At 38.2% G+C, this 19,102-nt stretch overlaps 1 protein-coding gene across 1 annotated transcript in view; it reads left to right on the top strand.

Moving 5' to 3' along the window:
• The window catches only part of LOC115212041 (cytochrome P450 4V2-like), a 28,470-nt gene extending 16,973 nt beyond the window's left edge, over positions 1-11,497 (top strand). Inside the window, exons 7-12 of the mRNA XM_029780844.2 lie at positions 1-107; positions 3,603-3,705; positions 5,189-5,253; positions 8,417-8,483; positions 9,309-9,485; positions 11,223-11,497. The exon at positions 1-107 is cut by the window's left edge and continues 70 nt beyond it. Of these exons, the coding sequence (XP_029636704.1) occupies positions 1-107; positions 3,603-3,705; positions 5,189-5,253; positions 8,417-8,483; positions 9,309-9,485; positions 11,223-11,380 (677 nt within the window). The 3' untranslated portion in view covers positions 11,381-11,497. The remainder of the gene's footprint in view (positions 108-3,602; positions 3,706-5,188; positions 5,254-8,416; positions 8,484-9,308; positions 9,486-11,222) is intronic.
• The last annotated feature ends 7,605 nt before the right edge of the window (positions 11,498-19,102 follow it).

Genomic DNA, 19,102 nt, shown 5'->3' with positions numbered 1-19,102 from the left:
CACAGAGAAAGAAAATGGCTTTTTTAGATACGCTCCTTGATCATTTACACAGAGGGGAAATAGACAAAAAGTCATTGAGAGAAGAAGTAGACACATTTATGTTCGAGGTGAGTTTATTGATATACATTGATATTCATTAAAATGCTATCTGAAAGTTTTCAAGGCTATAAATCTCTTTTACTCTTTTAATTGGTTCAGTCGTTACGAAACGGTTGTGATCATGTGGAAGTCATAGTTAGATAAATGTATTTTCTCTTCTCACATCTCCAAACCGTATGTATGTGTGTATGTATACTCTTCACTCTTTTACTTGTTTCAGTCATTTCACTGCGGCCATGCTGGAGCACCGCCTTTAATCGAGCAACTCGACCCCTGGACTTATTCTTTTGTAAGCCCAGTACTTATTCTATCGGTCTCTTTTGCCGAACCGCTAAGTGACGGGGACGTAAACACACCAGCATCGGTTGTCAAGTAATGCTAAGGGGACAAACACAGACACACAAACACACACACATATATATATACATATATACGACGGGCTTCTTTCAGTTTCCGTCTACCAAATCCACTCACAAGGCTTTGGTCGGTCCGAGGCTATAGTGGAAGAGACTTGCCCAAGGTGCCACGCAGTGGAACTGAACCCGGAAACATGTGGTTGGTAAACAAGCTACTTACCACACAGCCACTAACTTCAGTTTATAAGTGGAACCTGTCACCGACAATTCAGTATACATTATGTCTGTATTTACATATATCAACGTCCAGGTAGATAAGATCGTTATTATCCTTAATCTAAGTATAAGTGTCAGGTCGACCAAATGTATGGAGGCACAATCATTTGTTTATCAGACTACGGTTTGAAATATGTCCGTAATAATTCATACATTGAATTTATTATTGTATTAAAATCTTTTGTCAATTTAACTGGAGTATATTTATCAGTAATTCTGATAAACTTACTACAAAATCATTCCGTTCTAGCGATAGTTTAAAGAACAAAGAAATCGTCACATCATATACAAAGACAAACATATTAACATGACAGGAACTCACATATCAGAGAATAATTTTGTGAGAATACGGCAAAGCATAAAAACCTCTTATCTCTTCTCGTTATTGTCCGATTGCTATAGTAAGGGGTTTCTGACCATCAGCCATATATACCAAGACCCGTTGCCTTTCACGATGGAAGAGAAGCAAATGGCTCTTTGATCTTAATTGACATATTTAATTAAGACATTTCCCTTCATAAGGCAGCGACCTTATGCCAAGATGCTTGGCAGTATTTCGTCCGTCTTTATGTTCTGAGTATAAATTCTGCTGAAGTCAACTTGCCTTTCATCTTTTCGGGGTCGAGGAAATAAGTACCAGTGAAGTACTAGGGTCGATATAATCAACAAGCCCCCACCCCAAACCCAAACACTAAATTTCAGGCCTTGTGCCTATAGTAGAAAGGATTATTGACAACACACTCCTATCTATTCGGTAAATTGTTGGTCGTTAGACAGAACTTGGTCGTCCAGCGCTAGAGAAATACCCCCCGAGTGAATCTGGCCAAGCCATGTCTGGCATATCCAGGCACTTCATTGCCACAGACAGGACGAATATTTCTTGCAGCTTCTATTACTTAAGAGCCCCTTTTGCAGTCACACAACGTGCAGTGTCTGATATGGCTCTGATCTAAACTCACTTTTAAAAGGTTAAAATCAATATGCATTTAGCCTCAATCTACAAAGAGAGAAGCATTGATGTAAAACTTAATGCCCATTTTATCATATATATTGAAAAAATACCCTGAGTGATCAGGTCAAAAATGTAACAGGGAATTCTTTCCAACCTGATACAAGCAAACGTCCGAATTACTGTCGCCTTCCCTGACTCTTCATGCTAACGTTTTCCCCCTCTCACACTTTTTTCAAACATGTATTCTAACGGTTACTTTAATCCTACATTAACAAAAATGTTTTCCAAACGACGGTTTTCTTCGAAACGTCAGTTCTCACATCTCAGTGAGGTATACGCACTGAATTTTGCCGGTGAAGACAGCCATTAAATTCATCGATCTCTGGTTTTATTTGCAGTTTTGATATCGTTATGGATCTTTGCATAAGAGCGATTTGTGTCTCACCTGCGTGTTTCAATTGGATTAGAACATTCTTTATACTGAGGCATCAATTACGAGTGATTCCTACTGGATTAAGAAAACATATTAGATACTTTTAATGTATGCAAATAATAAGTGTCTCATATTTAGACACAAGGTCAACAGTTTTGAAGGCCAACAGTTTTACATCGACCCTAGTGCTCAATTAGTACTTGTTTTATCGACTCCGAGAGGCAAAGTGGATCTTGGCGTAATTTGAGCTTGGAATGTGAATAGCAGGAAGAAATTACCATTTTGCCAGACGCATTTATGATTCTGTCAGCATGCCGCCTAATAACAATAACGATAATGATAAAGGTCTCTTTCGCCGAATCGCTAAGTTATTATGGTTATTTAAACAAACCAACACCAGTTGTCAAGCTATGGGACCAAACTCAAACGCACGGGCACACATGTGCATGTCTGCGACGGACTTCCACACAATTGCTGTCTACAAGGCATTGGTTGGTCTGGAGTTATGGCAGAAAATACTTACCCAAAGTTCCGTGCTGTGATACTGAACTTGAAACCAGGAAGTTACAAAACGAGCTTGCTGACCACAAAGTTATGATTGCGCCTATATTTAATAAATATGATGTTTACAGGATTGCTTTATCAACAGTTAATACGTATAATGTGAACAGTTCTCTACTGTCTACATTCAAAAACACAATTTTTATTTTTACCGTCGGACTTGAAAAACAAATCTAATAACTGTTGTACCGTACTTTCTACAGATAAGAAAACATTGCGAGCTGTCAGAAACGTTAGCACGACGGTCGAAATGCCTAGCCGTATTTCGTCTGCCGTTACGTTCTGAGTTCAAATTCCACCGAGGTCGACTTTGCCTTTCATTCTTTCGAGGTCGATAGATTAAGTACCAGTTACGCACTGGGGTCGATGTAATCGACTTAATCCCTTTGTCTGTCCTTGTTTGTCCCCTCTATATTTAGTCCCTTGCGGTCAATAAAGAAATAAGATAAGAAAACACTGCATTTAAGAAAGGTGAACTGGCAGAATCGTTAGCACACCATTTTTTTACGTCGCAGCGTTCTGAGTTCAAAATCCATCATGGTCAACTTTTTCATCCAGTCGGCATCGATTAAATAGGTACCATTTGATCACTGGGATTGATGCAATCGACTTGCCCCCACGCTGCTAAAATCTGAAACCAATACTTATTGAATTTTCCGGTGCATGTGTCCACATTTAATAAGTACAACGTGAAAAACACTGCACTGTAAACCTTTCAACAACATTTAATTACCCTAATGTTTGCTGAACTGTCTCAATTGAATTTTGTCTAAATGCATCTTATATTACTTTTCATTTTGTAAGCCTAATTATGGTGTGCGTAGTTATGCTAAATGTTGCATAATTCTGAAATATAGCCTCTGACTTTCCGAGTTATCATGTATTCAGTATCCATTAAAATGAAATGTTTACGCTGTTCCTCCAGGGTCATGATACAACGGCTGCAGGAATTAGCTGGACATTATACTTCATAGCCGCTTATCCAAATGTACAAAAGAAGTTACAGAAAGAAGTCGATGATTTTTATGGTGAGTTATGAACTTCATACAAACTCTCGTTTTATTGTTGTGATTAATATTTTGCAAATGTTGCCACGGCGTGCAGGACAATTCGTTGCTGCACCGAACAAAATGATTATCAGCATTTAAAAATAATAAATTCCTGTATTTGCCAAAGTAATGACGGATAATCAGGTCGATACAGGGTCAAATTACTTAAAAAGTTGGGGCTTTTCACTGAATTATTATGAAAATTAGAAATATGTATGGAAAACATAATAAAAGGGACAGATACCAGGAGACAAACAGGGAACTAGCAAATCCAAGATTATCTTTACCAGATGTGTTTTCCGACCCACTGGTGCATGTTGAGATTATGTCAATTCATACAGGCCATTTCAAGAGGAACTTGGAAAAGATGATGTTCTTCATGAGGGCTCAAGTGTCTACATCCAATCATTTCAGTTTGTCCACCATTTCAAAAAATACAAGATTTGCCATTCCCGGTCAAAAGAGGACAGCAGGAAGATCTTACAATAGACACAAGGGATAAGAGGACACGTCCTGAACTTGACTACAGAGCTGTTTCACATAACACTACATGTCAGCAAGGTTCGAAAATGAACGAAACGTTCAAAATGGTTTTACCGATCTATTCAAGTGTCGGAGAGACCTAGGTTGACGGTGCTGGCGTACCTGCCGTATTGATTGCGAATTAGGACTCCCCTTCCACTCCGTTAGCACTTCTAGGATTGGAATTTACACAGGTTTCCCGTAATCTCTTGTCTGATAATCCTCCGGAATTGCTGACGTCCACATTGACTCCAAGAATATCCTCGTGAATATCCACTTTCTCACTTTTTCCCAACTTTCATAATCTGCAAGGGTTGAAGTGCCAATTCCTGGTTTCCTTTCTTGGCAAAGAACTGTGAGTAGCTGATCGACTTTCAGTTGCCACACTCCCAAACATGGTCTTCACTGGACCTAGGACTGCAGTTTTGTTTTAAAAGTTTCTGAAGTTAAGTGTTTGGCCTCCAGAAATGAAATATTCAAAAATTACTCTTATATTTATATATAATGATAACGTTTCTAACTACTACTCTCCAGTTGTTAGAATTACAAATAAGGTAACATGTGAAGATAGATAGTAATGCCAGGTGGATATATTTAGAGGAGTGAATTAATACTTTAAACCTAATTCCAAGTGGTTGTGATTCATATGATATTCTCACATTGGCTGTATCTCCTATACATGCCTGATTCAATGTATACAAAACTCACGTGTCTGAGTAACACAGTAAATATAACACTAATTTCTATGGTCGATATACTGACTGAAATTCTTGAAGGGCGAACTCTAACAGAAGTTCAAATACCGGAACAAGTAAAACATATGTGAAAGATTTTTAGAAAGTAACTCTAAGTATTAGATGAGCTATTATTTTTATTATTGTTGTTGTAAAGTTGTTCTATGTTCGTAAACACATACTTTTCTGCTTTCTTTTTATTCAAGGTGAAAATGAAGAACTCACACTGTCAAATATTAAGAAACTGTTCTATTTGGAATGTATTATCAAGGTAAACAGAAATTATAACAAAATAAATGTTTAACCTATTCTTTTCTACTCTAAGGATAAGGCCCAAAATTTCAGGGTGAGAGGGCCAGTTGATTAGATCGACTCCAGTACATAACTGGTACTTAATTTATCGACCCCGAAAAGATGAAAGGAAAAGTCGACCTCGGCTTAATTTGAACTCAGATTGTAAATACAAACGAAATAGCGCTAAACAATTCGCCCGGGGCGTTAACGTTTCTGCCAGCTCGCCGCCTTAAGTTAGACATCTTTATTCTAGGCATGCGTTAATTACAATTACTAAATTATGGAGTCAATAAAGTACTCAGAATTTATGATAAACAGTAAAACAAAATACGGAGGAGATATTTAATATATATTTTAATTTCATATCGTTTAAGTATTATCCTTTGAATATTAATCTGTAAAATATTTCAAGTTACCGTAACTTTGTATCAAATTCTGAGCCATTTATATGAAGTTTGTTGCAATTAAGGCTTTCTTTTTTTCCTGTTTTAGAGATGACAAATTTATATGGACAACTAGCAGTATCGCCCGGCTTTGCTCGGATTATAAGGGAAATAACTATATAAGCATTTTTAGAGAGTTATAGCCAAAAAATAGCAAAAAAATGCATTAAAAATTGAAAAAAAATTAAGGTAAATTTTTTTTTTAAATCGTTGACACATCGTAGATATTTTTAGAGAGTTACTTCCCCTATATAAAAGCGAAAAAATGCATTAAAATGGAAAAATATGATGCTAAATTTTTTTTAAATCGTGGACTCATCGTAGACGCGCGCTAATACCCAGAAGGGCTCGATATGAATCACGACTATAAGATACCCGCTTTTGGTTAAACTGCACCGCAAAATGTGGGAGTAGTTACGAATCTAAATCGTAGGAGACAGACACACAACTTCACTCTTATATAAAGATGCTTTTTTTTTCAGTCATAGAGTTAGATTTATGAAGGTCTTCAGTAGAAAATCCTTCGAATTCTGACTCGCTGCTTGATATAATGAAATTCGTATCCATTTTTTGTCAGAATTACAAATTTTGAAAACACAATAGGAACAAATTTCGGAAAAAAATCTCCCATAATTCACGGAATTAAAATTACACTTCGATTTTTGTACAAAACTGTATTTGAAGTGTTTACGAAGTATAATACGTGTTTTCACGAATGTACTAAAGAGATTTACTCTGATATTCTCATTTAAATATGAATAGGTAAATTCGGGCGGTTTGGTAACGAAAGGGTTAAACGGATGCATACATTTATAACTATATATAAGTGTCGTCTGTTTATACATAAACACTTTTTCATACTTTCAGTTTAGTCTTCCTCAAATCACTCTGTCGCTATTTACTCTCTTCCAAGAACATTTTCACTCACCCTTATCTGTTAGCTTGCCATACATTTTACTCATGTATCTATCAGCGTGATAGACAGAAACAAATATTACATCTAGTTTCACTTTATTCGTTGCACACTGTGTGTGTGCGTTTGCGTGTGCTGTAAACCAGACTAAGAAAAGCATTTGACATACACACCAGAATGTGAGTTTTCTGTAAATTTTGCTTAATTGGAGTTTAAATTTTAAAAACTGGACCTGGCAAAACCCGATGCATTCTACTCTTAAAAATGCTAGGTAAATTGTAATTGAAGAAATCCTATATTGTAGATTTCTATAACTGACAAAGGGAGGCAGATAAAATCTGCCTTTTATAATAAGAGATACAACTGTTAAACTGTGAAGGTGTGTAGCTTATTGGTTAGGGTATTCTGATCTCGATCGTAAGGTCGTAAGTTCGATTCTAAGCAGTAAGTTCGATTCTAAGCGTTACGTCCTTGAGCATGACACTTTATTTCACATTGTTCCAGTCCCCTCAGCTGGCAAAAATTAATTGTACCTGTAATTCGAAGTAGCCACTCTGGTTACATCTTGTGTCACACTGAATCTACGTGGGAACTACTTTAAGGGCACACGTGAGAGTAGAGTGCTCAGCCGCTTATACATCGATTTTATGAGCAGATTGATCCGTTGATTGGATCAAATATCACACTCGTCTTCGTTACCGACGGAGTACCAGTTCAACCGTTAAACTAATAGACATTACTGAAATAGTATAATCATTCCTATTTTCTGTATCTTAAATATGAAGTCTGGTTATTAATATATGACTGAAGATTGTCAGAGATAAAATACGAACTAGAACCCAAAGAAACTGGTAGCAAAATCAGGTTTTGAAGTTCGAAATTCAAACCATTTTGAGATCTTGTCGCATGCGATTTATTGTCATGAATGAAAAAAGAAAACAATTTTGGGTAAAATAGTGTAATTTTTTGTACGATATTCAGAAGAAGTAGAGAAGTTCTGGGGAATTTCATATGTCCTCCTATTGTTGTTTAGACCCTCTACTATCTCGATGGCAAAAATGCAGTGCTATCCTCACAACATTTTAGATCACAAACGCTCAACCTTGCTCTACGTTTGACCCATGATTGCAATTCTGTCAAAGACACGAGCTGCGGAGAGACATGTTGCAAGACAGATACCACAACTGTTAATTCTCATTTTCTTCGTCGTCATTAAATATTTCTGTAGCTACATCACTCTCATTGCGCTCCTGCGCATCATTAGAGACAGCATAACGAGATCATCAGTGTCTGCATTATACTTTTCCTCCTGACCTTTCAAGAACAACTTTTTCCGGTCCGTTTCTAACCATCTTGTCTGAACCAGACTCCGCCCCTTTCAAATCTCTTTCACGAAAGCCATCAAACAAAGGAAGACAGCTTAAACTTTCTCTCCAAATCAAAACAACGTGACAATTTTCACGATGGACTCAAACGTTAGTCGGATCCACCCTGCACACAACAATAATTTCTCACAGAATTACAAAGCCGGGAAGTTACGAGTCGGTGTTAGTCGATTAGATCGCCCACAATATTTAACTGGTACTTTCTTTTTTCAATTCCGAGGGATAAGAGGCTAAGTTTACATTGAAGAGTAGTAACGCTTGAATGAGTTTATTTCACCTTATTCAATAAATGCTGTTAAGGACTTTTTACATAAATCTACAAAAATGAAGTTAAGAGCTGAAATACTTTATTATTTAATAATAAATTGAAAATAATATTTACTGTGTTTTTTGTTTAAGGAGGTTCAACGTCTTTATCCATCTGTACCAATAATTGGACGTGTGTCTGCTGAGGATTTCAAAATTGGTAAGTTTATTTCTTATTATGATGAATAACCACGAATGGCAGGCAACCCAGTGAGGTGGCTTCTGGATAGTAGTTTGATAAGTCAGTAACAACAGCCAAATATAACTCAAATCACATCCCACATTCTTAACTAAAGTAATGACATAATGATCAATATAGTCAGAGATATAGGGAAGATGAAACGGTCAGGTTTGAAAAGCATTTGATGATAGGCCTGTTCTTTCAAGTTGAAACCGGGGTCGATAAAGTAAGTGCCAGTTAAAAACTGGAGTCAAAGTCATCGATGAATCCCCTCTTCGAAATTGTTAGTCTTGTGCTAAAATCATCATTGAAGTGGCTGGCTTAAGGCGAGCTGGAAGAATCGTTAACACGCCGGGCAAAATGCTTAGCGGCATTTCGTCCGTCTTTACGCCCTGAGTTCAAATTCCGCCGAGGTTGACTTTGCCTTTCGGGGTCGATAAAATAAATATCAGTTAAACACTGGGGTTGAAGTAATCGACTTACCATCTTGCCCGAAATCGCTGGCTTTGTGCGAAAATTTCAAATCATTATGATGTGGCTTAAACTTCAAGTCAGCATTGATTGAACAGCGCTCCAGCCATGATCATTTTGTCTTTCATCCAGACATAAAAAAAATCTCAGATTCCACTGAGATCGACTTTGCCTTTCATCCTCTCGGGGTCCATAAAATAAGTACCAGTTGAGCACTGGGGTAGATTTAATCCACTTAAACCCTCCACCGAAATTGCTGGCATTGTGCCAAAATCTGAAACCAATCTTACATTGTAGTGATTAAGATTCAAAATGCTGAAATTATGTTTACAGGTCATCATGAAGTAAAGAAGGGTACTCCTATCTCAATAGTGATTGCTTCTCTACATAGAGATCCCCAAAACTTTCCAGACCCAGACACATTCGATCCTGATAGATTTCTTCTAGAAGATACCGACAGGTCACCGCATGCCTTTATACCATTCTCAGCAGGGCCTCGTAACTGCATAGGTAAGTTCTGTTGTTGCCGTTTTTGTTGTTGTTGTTGTTGTTGTTGTTGTTGTTGTCGTCGTCGTCGTAGTCGTCGTCGTCGTCGTTGTTGTTGTTGTTGTTGTTTGATAGGGATTTGGTGGAAGTGCTTTAAAAACTCCATTTAAAAAAAAATGTTTCTCTTTTTAGTGAGTCAATTTTCAGAAATATTTGCGGACTGCAACTTGCTATCTTCAAAGCGGTTTCCTTGCCTATTCTCACCTTTGGTCACGAATGTTTGGTAGTGACTGAAAGAATACGATCGTAAATATAAGCAACAAAAATGAGGTTCCTTTGTAGGATACTCAACAAGATGCGTAGCTCAAAGATCAGGGTGTCTAATGTACATAGTATTTATATTTTTATGTGTTCTATTTTACATTGAATAATTTACAATCAGAAAGTCGGAAGAAGATTTTGTCTGCATACCTTTGCTTCCCTTTTCAGTCTAAGTTCCTATTCCACCGGAAGTCACAGGTACTAGGATTAACCGTGCCTTACTAATGGTGTGTAGAGCCTCTGCCTGTTATAAATCATTGCATTCTTTACTTTCTGTTAAATATTTCCGTTTCAACTTATTTCTTTATCTCGCCTTGTATGAACGGTGAAGATAATTTTACAAAAGCTAAATTTTACGAATGTGACAAGTCTATTTATTATTATTAATATCAATATACACTCCAGACAATTTTTGTTTACACATCCGAAGAATTCAAAGAGTAACTCATAACTAAATGTTGTCACAGACGTTAGGTACTGATCGTTCTGGTTAACCATTAGCTGGAACTTAACAATTACAACAACAACAACACTATCTTCTTTACTTCCTTCGTATACACGTAAAGGGAGAAGTTATGGTCATAATGTGAAGTCGCGTGGCTTAGTGGTTAGGGCATTCGGCTCATGATCGTAAGGTTGTGAGTTCGATTCCCGGCGACGCGTTGTGTCCTTTATTTCAAGAGCAAGGCACTTTATTTCACGTTGCTCCAGTCCTCTCAGCTGGCAAAAATGAGTTGTACTAGTATTTCAAAGGGTCAGCCTTGTCACTCTCTGTGTCACGCTGATTATCCCCGAGAACTACGTTAAGGGTACACGTGTCTGTGGAATGCTCAGCCATTTGCACGTTAATTTCACGAGCAAGCTGTTCCGTTGATCGTATCAGCTGGGACCCTCGTCGTCGTAACCAGCGGAGTCTTTTTTTAGTGGTTAGGGCATTCGATTGTAAAGCGACGTACTATTTTTGAGCAAGACACTTTAATTCACGTTGCTCCAGTTCACTCAGCTGGCAAAAATAAGTTATACCTGTATTTCAAAGGGCCAGCCTTATCACACTCTGTATCTCGCTGAATTTCTTTGTGAACTACGTTAAGGATACACGTGTCGGTGGATTGCTCAGCCACTTGCACGTTGATTTCAAGAGCAAGCTGTTCTGTTGATCATATCAGCTGGGACCCTCGTCGTCGTAACCGTCGGAGTACTCCTTTATCGTCATAATAAATTTTATTCAGCTTATTGTATAAATATTATAAGAATATATGAAAATATGTTTCTCTTTTATTTTGCTTCAGCAATGTAAATATCATTCATTCATGTATTTGCGATATTTTGCATTTAAAAAATGTGATTGATCTAACAAGCTACTCTAATTATTTTAATTTTTTTCCTGTGACTCAATGAATTCAAAAGTACTTTCAAAATATCTATTCTCTGTGATTTCAGGTCAGAAATTCGCTATGTTAGAGGAGAAAGTCGTAATATCACGAATCATCCACAAATTTAATCTTGAAACGACACAGACAATAGAAGAGCTTGAGCCATCTTTTGACTTGGTACTCAATCCTTCCAATGGTATTCGTATCAAACTTAGCCACCGATAACTGCTGTAATCATAGCAACCCAGATGTAATACTAAAACGTCTTCAGGTGTTATTTTCATCAAGAAATATTTTCTCCAAATTTATATGATTTAGAATCGTTAAACCGTCGGAACACGTTTTGTGTTATTTGTTCCAGATCTTTACATTCTGAGCTCAAATCCCGTGCAAATCGACATTACTTATTATCACACGTATGTCGATAAAATAAACTGCCAGTCAATTACTGGAATCAATTGTATAGATCACGCACTTCCCCTCAAAATTTATGGCAACATTATTTAGAAACTATCCAAAAATGAATAACCAAAACTTAGAAGGTTATCATGCCCATTAGCATGACATTTATGTGTGTGTCATGTGACTTTCAATATTCAATTAGATATCCAGTGAGGCATTTAATATCATATATACATACCTATACTCTTTTACTCTTTTACTTGTTTCAGTCATTTGACTGCGGCCATGCTGGAGCACCGCCTTTAGTCGAGCAAATCGACCCCGGGACTTATTCTTTGTAAGCCCAGTACTTATTCTATCGGTCTATTTTGCCGAACCGCTAAGTGACGGGGACGTAAACACACCAGCATCGGTTGTCAAGCAATGCTAGGGGAACAAACACAGACACACAAACATAGACACACACACTTATAATATATATATACATATATACGACAGGCTTCTTTCAGTTTCCGTCTCCCAAATCCACTCACAAGGCATTAGTCGGCCCGGGGCTATAGCAGAAGACACTTGCCCAAGATGCCACGCAGTGGGACTGAACCCGGAACCATGTGGTTGGTAAGCAAGCTACTTACCACACAGCCACTCCTGCGCCTATATATATATATATATATATAAAATTAAATAAGGGTAGAAATTGATATTAATCAATGAAAACCAGTGGCTTAGCATATTTTAAAAACTCTTCGGATTTATATATATATATGGTGGTGGTGGTGGTGAAGGTGGCCGTGGTAAGTGAATAGAGAAAGGTGTATCTATTTTTAATTGAACTTAGTGTTTTTTTTATATCACCTATCACTTAACGCATGCACATAAGAGCAATTCCGTGATATATTCACACTTATTTACGTGGCAGATATATGAAATTTAACTAAAGGTTGTATCATATGTAAGGCGATATTTTCTTTTGGTTTTGTTTTTGGGGAAAATGTAAAAATAAGAATGAATATTCATTTTATGAGTGCTATGCATTAAGTCTATAAAATTGTACATAAAGTATATAAAGTGTCTATATCATCGTATTCCGATTTCTTTCACTTTTCAATGAGTTACAGATGAGCGACTGTCTTTTGATACAGACGCATCACAGGCTGCGCTTTCAGGTTTCTTGGTTAAAGTTTTCAGAAATAACCAAATAGGTTTACTATTAATTCCGTGAAATCTTCGCGGATCCCTCTTGTATATATAAATATTCTTGCAGAATAAACTATATCAAATAAAACCGAGAGCTCTGAGAAGTAAAATAGAAATAAAAATAATAATCCTTTTTACTAAAGGCACAAGGCCTGAAATTTTAGGGGAGGGATTTAGATGATAACATCTACCCCAGTGCTCAACTGGTACTTATTTCATTGGCTCTGAAAGGATGAAGGGCAAAAGTGAACTTTGGTAGAATTTGAACTCAGAACTTAAGGACGGACGAATTACCGCTAAGCATTTTGTCCGGCGTACTAACTATCCTACCATCTCGCTACCTTAATAATAATACTTTTTAGACAAACAACCGCAATATATTCCAATTCAAAGGCGGCGAGCTGGCAGAAACGTTAGCACGCTGGATGAGATGCTTAGCGGTATTTCGCCCGGCGCTATGCTCTGAGTTCAAATTTTGCCGAGGTCGACTTTGCCTTTCATCCTTTCGCAAACGCTAGTGTCACGGGGATGTAAACACACCAACATCTGTTGTCAAGCGATGTTGGTGGGACAAACACAGACACAAAAACACGCGCGCGCGCACACACACATACACATGTATATATATATATGTATATATATACGACAGGCGTCTTTTTTTTCTGTCAGCCAAATCCACACAAACGGATTTGGTGTACCCGAGGCTATAGTAGAAAACACTTGCCTAAGGAGCCACGCAGTGCAACTGAACCCAGAACCGTGTGGTTCGAAAGCAAGCTTCTTTTTTTATGAAATGGCCATAAAGGCCTTACACAGAGGGAACAGCACAAGGTGGGGAGAAAGACAAAACGATTGGAATGAAGGAATTTATACAATGAAGGATGGAATGAAATCAGTCGGCCCCACCTCCGAGCGACCTCATTGAACTTGTAGCAACACCATTTATATTACCCTTTTTAATCAATTTGATACACAATTTGAACACAGTTATTTACACAATAATTAATCCAGGTCTTTCTCCAAAATGTCTATATTATTTTTATTTTAATGTCCACGTACCTGATTTTTCCGCATTGTGCTGGTGTCCACTTTTTTGGACCACCACTCACAGTCACAGTTTTCCATATACCCATGCACGTTCCACAGGTTATCCAGGTCCGTCGGCATACAATAATCGTTCTCGGGAAGGCCCCTTACACCTGTTATATCCAACTTCACTATTCCGTCCCACGAATTTACTTCGTTATACAGTTCCTGAATCTGTCCATTGTACGTTAATACGAATTTTTCATTACAGGGCGGGGTGGGCACTTTTAAGGCTCTTGTGTGTCTGCAATTGTCAGACTGGGCATGGGGAGGGTTGGTGTCTGTAGGGAGTGGTTGGGGTAGAGTGGGTTTGGGTGAGGGCTGAATGGTTGTGGGTTGGGGTCATTTTTTACCATGTGTGTCTTTTTCCTTTTCTTCTTGCTCTTCTTCTCTACTTGCGTTCGATTTTTCCTCCTTCTCGACGCTGGTACCTGTCTTCTTCTGTGGTTCCACCTCACTTTCTTCTTCCTCTTCAGGACCTGTAACACCAACCACTTTTTCCCCTCTGACTCTCCTTGTCCTTTTCTAGTGGTGGAAGGCATTCCGCTCTAATGTGGACTTTCGTGCTACATTTATAACATCGCGGGATTCTCCCTTCCACTCTGACCTTTAAAGTCGACTCTCCTACTGTGATATTTTCGACCATTTTTTCCAAGTCTTCCTCAGCGACCTGTGTCACCATTTCATGGGTTTCTCCTTCCCAATGCCAGTGCGGCATTCTGGTGGCCTGCAGGACCACCACCTTCTCCTCCATGCCCAACAGTATGGCAGCCACCAGCCAGGCTACATTTACCTCCGGTGGTATGTCCTCCACCCGAACCCTGGTTGTAAGTCTCCCATGGTACATGGGTAGCAGTACTACTTCATCCGTTTTCAACGGTGCGGCTGAGTATAATTTAGCAGTTGCTATCTCCTTAAACTGCACCTCCACCGTTCCATATTTTCGACCCATGGCCAGGTATGCTGTCTCCTGCCAGACTGACCTCAGTGCCTTTTCTACCTGTGCCTCCGACACCGCTTCAATTTTCCTAGTTGCTGTGGCGTAGTGTTCTGTATACGATTGTTCTTTCTTCCTTGTCCTTTGATACGTTTTGGGGGTGGAACACCTTCATATCTTTCCACCCCGCTTTCAAGCATTTCCTTGAACTCCCTCAAATCTTCCAGATTAAATTCTTCACTCTCACTCAGTAATAATAATAATAATAATAATAATATAATATCTCAGCGAAAGAGTTTGACAAGCTCAGAAAATATAAAGACCTTCTCATTGAAATAGAGAAAATGTGGCATCTCAAAGCGGTTACAATACCAGTGATCGTAGGAGCACTAGGAATGATCATGAAGGGAACCGAAAATTATATGGGAATGATCCCTGGCTTACCATCCCTGCAAGAAGTGCAAAAGATTGTCTTAACTGGTACATCACACGTATTGAGAAGAGCATTGTCGATGTGAGAACTGTTGCTGCTCATGTATTTTAATTTAACTTTAAAAAAATTAAAAAATAAAATTTTTTTTTTTAAATGAACGAACTATTGAGCTTGGTTTAATGGCCTACCAATGTATACTATGAGTTTCTTTGCCCTAGGAGTCGGGAAGACACTCGGCAAGAAATGGAAGCAAATTTGAAAGAAGAAGAAAAAAAGTAATAATAATAATAGTGATGATGATGATGATGATGATGTTGATAATAATAATAATAATAATAATAATAATAATAATAATTATTATTATTATTATTATTATTATTATTATTATTATTATTGCAGTACCAAGCAGTGGGTCTTATGGCTTCTGATCTTAACTGATTGGAAATCTTATCATGTATATTGTTTTGTCTTGGTATAAAAGATGGGCTACAGCAAATATTCTGCTCAATACCACAGATTTGCTTGTCAGTTGTTTGACCATAACCAGTTGAGCATGTCCCTTAGTGGCTGACGATATGTGCATCTCTGATCACGAGCAGGAGTAGTGGGGAACATCATAGCCGTGTGTTGAAAGGAATTCTTGGAGGTTTGGATAATTCACCTTTGGAAACATGGGTGGTTCGTTCAACATCCTTACACAATCCTCATTCAGGGACTTTTTGAGCGAGATGGGCTACTCGACAAGAAGAAAATTCTAACTGGGCCCCACCTGCAAGGTCATGTGCTGTTTATCTTGATATGAGATCACCATGTCGCGCACATATGGTTGTGATGCATGTGCCTGGTGTACCCTTATCAAACAGGTAGTCATGATGGGTATACTTGGCTCTGTATATTTTACCCCAGTGTCACTTTGATGGCATGCGCTGCTCTCTCACTCAATAATAATAATAATAATAACATACATACATACATACATACAGACAGACATACATACATACATACATACATACACACACACACTCTAGTGCTCCGTCGATTACGACGACGAATGTTCCAGTTGATCTGATCAACGGAACAGCCTGCTTCTGAAATTAAGGAGCAAGTGGCTGGGCTTTTCACAGACACACGTCCCCTTAGAAGTGCTTAGGGAGATTCAGCTTGACACAGAGTGTGACTAGGCTGGCTCTGTGAAATACAGGTACAACACATTTTTGCCAGCTAAGTCGACTGGAACAACGTGAAAAATGTGCCTTGCTAACCCTAAGTCACGTGCCCTCACTCACTGTCTGTCTGTCCGTCCGTTTGTCTGTCTGTCTGTCTCTCTCTCTCTCTGTCTGTCTCTCTCTCTAACACACACACACATACACACATACACATACAAACATATGCACGTTCACGAGTGATGGGAAGCATGATGTTGAATTCGATGCCAGAATTGCAGTCGTTGGCTCAGTAATACCTGCTCCGGTATTCCATGCTCAGAAGAGAATTTGGTAAAAAAAAAAAGCCAGAGTCGCTGTCTTCATTTCAGTTTCCTGTCTGCCGTCACCTTTGGAAATAAATGATGGGTAATGACCGAAGGAGTACGATCGTAAAGAGATGCAGCGGAAATGAGGTACGTCCAAGGGACTCTGGAATAACGTTACTTGACACAATGCGGAGCTCGAAGGCCAGGGAAATTCTCAAAGCTGAAATCGCAGCTCTAGCTCTACGAATATGGGATTAGACTGTCGCAGGAAAGGACTGCAAGAAGGATTCTTCAAGCGAAGTTAACTGACAGGAGACCTAAAGGTAGAGCAAGAACGAGAAGGTTGGATGATAACCATAGTCCATTTTTGGTCATGCTTGGGAACCCAGCCAGGAGTGTAATGACGGATGGTTGATTAAGGACTTTTTCATGTAGATTTTTTTCCTTAGACTTTTATTTAAGTTCTTCAAGGAGTTCAAACTTGTTACTAACAAAGCGACAAGACATTTTGTGATAAAAGAATTCCTGGGGTTTATGAATATGTGGTTGAGCTATATTGTACATGTGAACTTTTAGTTAAAGAATTCAAACATAACTAAGAAAGAGAAATCGATGAAGTAAAGGTTGGACTTAAATAAATATTGGAATTGTTACGATGGACGTGGTCTAGCAAGCGATGTACCAGCAAGACCACAGTTTACAAAGATAGACTTGTGGAAAAGATCACAACATACAAGTAATATAAGACATAATTTGTATACCTTATCCGTGAAATCATGAAGGTATTTCAAGCATTTAGCTGCTTCTTTCCCGTAAGGATGCAAATTGAAGAGAAACTGTGGCCACAACCACGGTGATTTTGACTGGTAAGTAATTAGATCAGCTATCCTAAAAACATTATGCAATTTGTCGTTAATTTAGTTAATGTTAATGAAATTAATTATGAACATAAAGGTATTACTTGACAAAACACGCTGGGTCTTGAGTCGCTTTCGACTGTTAGCGCTGTAGTACATTATAAAGTATATTACGGCCGCACATACGCGCTCGCACATACACACATACACATATATGTTTATGTGTGTGTGTATGTATGCGTACCTATGTATTTATCTATCTGTCTGACTGTCTGTATATATATATACATATATATATATATATAAATAATAATAATAATAATAATAATAATAATATAATAATAATAACAACAACAACAGTAACAGCAACAACAACAACAACAACAACAACAACGACGATGACAACAACAACAACAACAATAACAATAATAATAATAATAATAATAATAATAATGAACAAAATATGGAACAAAGCCGTAAGAGGCAACAAGAAACCATCCAGGCAGAAGATACAGTAAAGGACAGGCAAAAACAAGGACGGGTTATTCGGAGCCTTTTTATCATCAGTCGAGTTCCAGATCGTCGTTGCAGTTTCGCCGGTTACGCACAAGACTGCTCCAATCTGGCCAGTCCCAAGAAAATTCTAAGATAAGAGAACTAGATCCTTTGAAAGAAAGCAAGCGAATGTATACGAAATCAAAGACGAAAAAAATTGAGTAATGGTACATAATTACAAATACAAACAACAGATCTCTTTCGACTGAGGATGAATTAAATTAAGCTGGCGTGTTACAACGGGAACATAGGAGATGAAAGTCATGGGAAGGAATATAAGAAGATGCTACACGGATGGTAGTCGAATCAAGAAAGGGCAGTTTTGGAAGAACAGTGATCACGTGGAAGGAGAGGAAAGAGGTAGGGGCAGAGGGATTGAAGAATTAGGAGGGACGAGAAAGAGAGAAAAAGAAAGGAAAGGGACAGAGTGAGGTAAAGCAGGAGGAAAAGTGGTGAGAATGAAGCGAAAGCCAAGAAATGTGAGAGAGGGGGAGCGAGGAAAAGAAAAGTGGAAAGAACGAAACAAGTGTGAAGAGGGCTAAAAGAAAGAGTAAAAGAGTTAAGCGTTGCCGAAAAGTAACGTTGCCTTTTTTTAAGCGATAGTGCGGCTTCATACCACAGATTGTTTACGAACCGAATGAAAAGTGTCCGAACAATCAGCATAAAGTAGTAAGCACATTAATGTGGCTATATGATATGCGTGCATATGTTCTGTCTGATATGTTTTGGAAGACAAGGACTTTAGTGAGCTGCACGTTCGGCATGGCATGCTTTACGAATCTCGTAAAGGCAACAGTGTATCATGTGCAAAGGAAAACATAGGTACTTTATATCCTGATGGTTTGAGTATTGGAAAATGCGAAAGGTGGTTTATAAAATAAATTAAAGAAGGAAATTCGAACTTTTGGATAAATATCAATCTGTTAGAAAAACCATCCGTTTTCACTAATGACACTGTAATTTTAGCAACTGAGGACGTCGAGCGTCAAAGTATTTATTTCTTTATTAC

This window comes from Octopus sinensis, linkage group LG5, assembly GCF_006345805.1.
Source record: "Octopus sinensis linkage group LG5, ASM634580v1, whole genome shotgun sequence".
Lineage (NCBI taxonomy): Eukaryota > Metazoa > Mollusca > Cephalopoda > Octopoda > Octopodidae > Octopus > Octopus sinensis.
Note: the sequence above shows the minus strand (reverse complement) of the source record. Positions and strands in the feature narration are given on the sequence as shown.